Here is a 2,537-nt window from a genome sequence, read left to right on the forward strand (position 1 = left end):
AAGGTTTGCTCTGTTCTTGTCGTTAATTTGTTATTATAGCGTGTGTAACAAAATTTGCTACTAATTGATGTAAAGTTTGTGTTACACCGTGAATAGCATTATACGTGTTCTTCTTTGCGTGAAATTTACGAGCAAGCCTTTTTTTATTATTTACAGCATCGTGAGACAAAAAATTTTGCCGTTAATTTGCTTCTTGCCCGGCGGGTAGGGCAATAGAAATACCCGCAGTAAGGAATGCTTGTGGTAAAAGTCCACTAAAATCTAATAAATCCAGAAGCGTCTGACTCACACTGAGCGGCTTTCTGGTCTGCGTCTGATTTCCAGAGGAACGGCAATAAAACCACCTGGCAGAAGGTATAAACTGCAAAATCATTATAATGCAATGGAAAAAACGATAGGAAATATTACCCCAGGTGGCAGACCAATATTAATGGAAAATCCACCCTCTCAGGAGGTCGGCTCTATGGATTCTGGGGAGAGCCAACTATTGCAATCTAATGACCCTTTTAAAAAAAGCTCTAGATTATTAAGATCACCATCCTTAAAAACTTCGAGCAATATTATAAACAATTCTTCCGCAACCAGCTCTGGAATGGAGATAGACAACGATCAACATGAAGTGGACCAACACCTCAATTATTATGAAGAATGGAAAAAAGAAACGATGATTAGAAAATCGCTAGAGAAAACAGTAAACAAACTACAACAACAGCTGAATGAATTGATTTCAGAGCTGAGAAAATTGAAATCGGAGGAAGTGAGTACGACACCGAGTATAATCAATAATATCAATTACGAAACTGATGAGGAAGAGTTAGCTAAAGAGACAGAATGGATTAGAATTAAAAATAAAAATAAGAAAAGAAAGTTAAACACATCTCTTACTCCTCCTCAGCTAATAAAAAAACTTACTGAGACACCAGCAGAGATAAAAATAAAAAAGACACCATTACCACCACCAATTATGTTGGATGATATTCCTAACTATGATAAATTTTATAATATTATTAAGAAAGACGTAGCAGAAAATGACTTCCAAGTAAAAGTTATGAATAAAAATAATATTAAAATTAATGCAAAGAATAGTGATGCCTATCGACAATTAGTTAATATTCTAAAAACTAACAATCTCAGTTTTCATTCTTATGAAAATAAACAGATAAGACCCATACGTGTTATGGCTAAAAATCTACATCACTCCTGCAATGAAGAAAACATAATAGCTGACTTGACAAGACAGGGTTTTAAAGTTCAAAATGTAGTTAACAAACAAAGTTGGAAAAGGAAAGAACCATTAGATATGTTTGTGCTATCCTTCGACTCAGAAGAAGATATTAGCAAAATCTTCCAAATTAGCAATATTATGAATTGCAAAGTGGAAATTCAATCACTTAAAACAAATAAATTAATGCCGCAATGCAAAAAGTGTCAAGCGTACGGACACACTCAACAATATTGCAACAGAGAACCAAGATGCGTTAAATGCGCTGGAAAACATTATTTTAAAGAATGTAAGAAACAAGAAAATGAGCTACCAAAATGTGTTCATTGTGGAGAAAATCATCCAGCCAATTACAGGGGATGCATGGTAGCAAAGGAGATGCAAAGACTTAAAAATAAGAATACTAAAAGTATTAATATTCAGAAATCATCAGAAAAAATAAATTATAAAATAATATCAAATGAAGATAAAGACTTCAGAAAACAAACATCTCAACCACAACCAAAAAATGCACGAAAAACCTACTCCCAAGTTGCAAAGGGTGATGATGCTAATATCAATGATACTCTAAAGATCATCCTTCAAAAATTAGATAAACAACAAGCCCAATTCAATGAATATAACGAGCGTTTAAAAAGATTAGAAAATTACACTAAGGGAGCAATCCCTAAAACAAAGAAGAATGGCTAACTCCTTAAGAATACTATCATGGAACGCAAATGGACTATTAAAACATCAACACGAACTACAAGCATTCCTAGATATAAATAAAATCGATGTGTGTCTTATATCAGAAACGCACTTCACTAAACAAACATACCTAAAATTAAGAAGCTATAAATTCTATCATGCCATACATCCTGATAATTCAGCTAAGGGTGGAAGTGGAGTTATAATTAAAGAAAGCATCTATCATAATGAAGAACTAAAATTCGAAACAGAAGAAATTCAGGCAATGGCGGTTAACATTAAAACAAAAAACTGTAATATAACAGTAGCTAGTATGTACAGTCCGCCAAAACATGCAATCAAGAAGAAGCAATACATGGAATTATTTAAAAACATCGGAAATAGATTCATTATTGGTGGGGACTTCAACGCAAAACATACGTATTGGGGTTCAAGGTTGATAACCACTAAAGGAAAAGAACTTCTTAACGCAATAAAAGAATATAAATGTGAACCTCTTTCAACTGGAAAACCGACTTACTGGCCTACCGATCCAGCTAAGATTCCCGATTTAATTGATTTTTTCATAATTAAAAACGTGTCATGCAACTTCTTACATATTGAAGATTGCCAAAATATGAACTCG

At 33.5% G+C, this 2,537-nt stretch overlaps 1 protein-coding gene across 1 annotated transcript; it reads left to right on the forward strand.

Moving 5' to 3' along the window:
• The first annotated feature begins 382 nt into the window (after positions 1 to 382).
• LOC138940841 (uncharacterized) lies at positions 383 to 1,912 on the forward strand. Its single transcript, XM_070310059.1, has one exon. The coding sequence runs from the start codon at positions 383 to 385 to the stop codon at positions 1,910 to 1,912; it is 1,530 nt and encodes a 509-aa protein (XP_070166160.1).
• The last annotated feature ends 625 nt before the right edge of the window (positions 1,913 to 2,537 follow it).

This window comes from Polyergus mexicanus, unplaced genomic scaffold, assembly GCF_030449975.1.
Source record: "Polyergus mexicanus isolate NDT 795.1 unplaced genomic scaffold, iyPolMexi1.0 SCAF_17, whole genome shotgun sequence".
In the NCBI taxonomy this organism is placed as follows: Eukaryota; Metazoa; Arthropoda; class Insecta; order Hymenoptera; family Formicidae; genus Polyergus; species Polyergus mexicanus.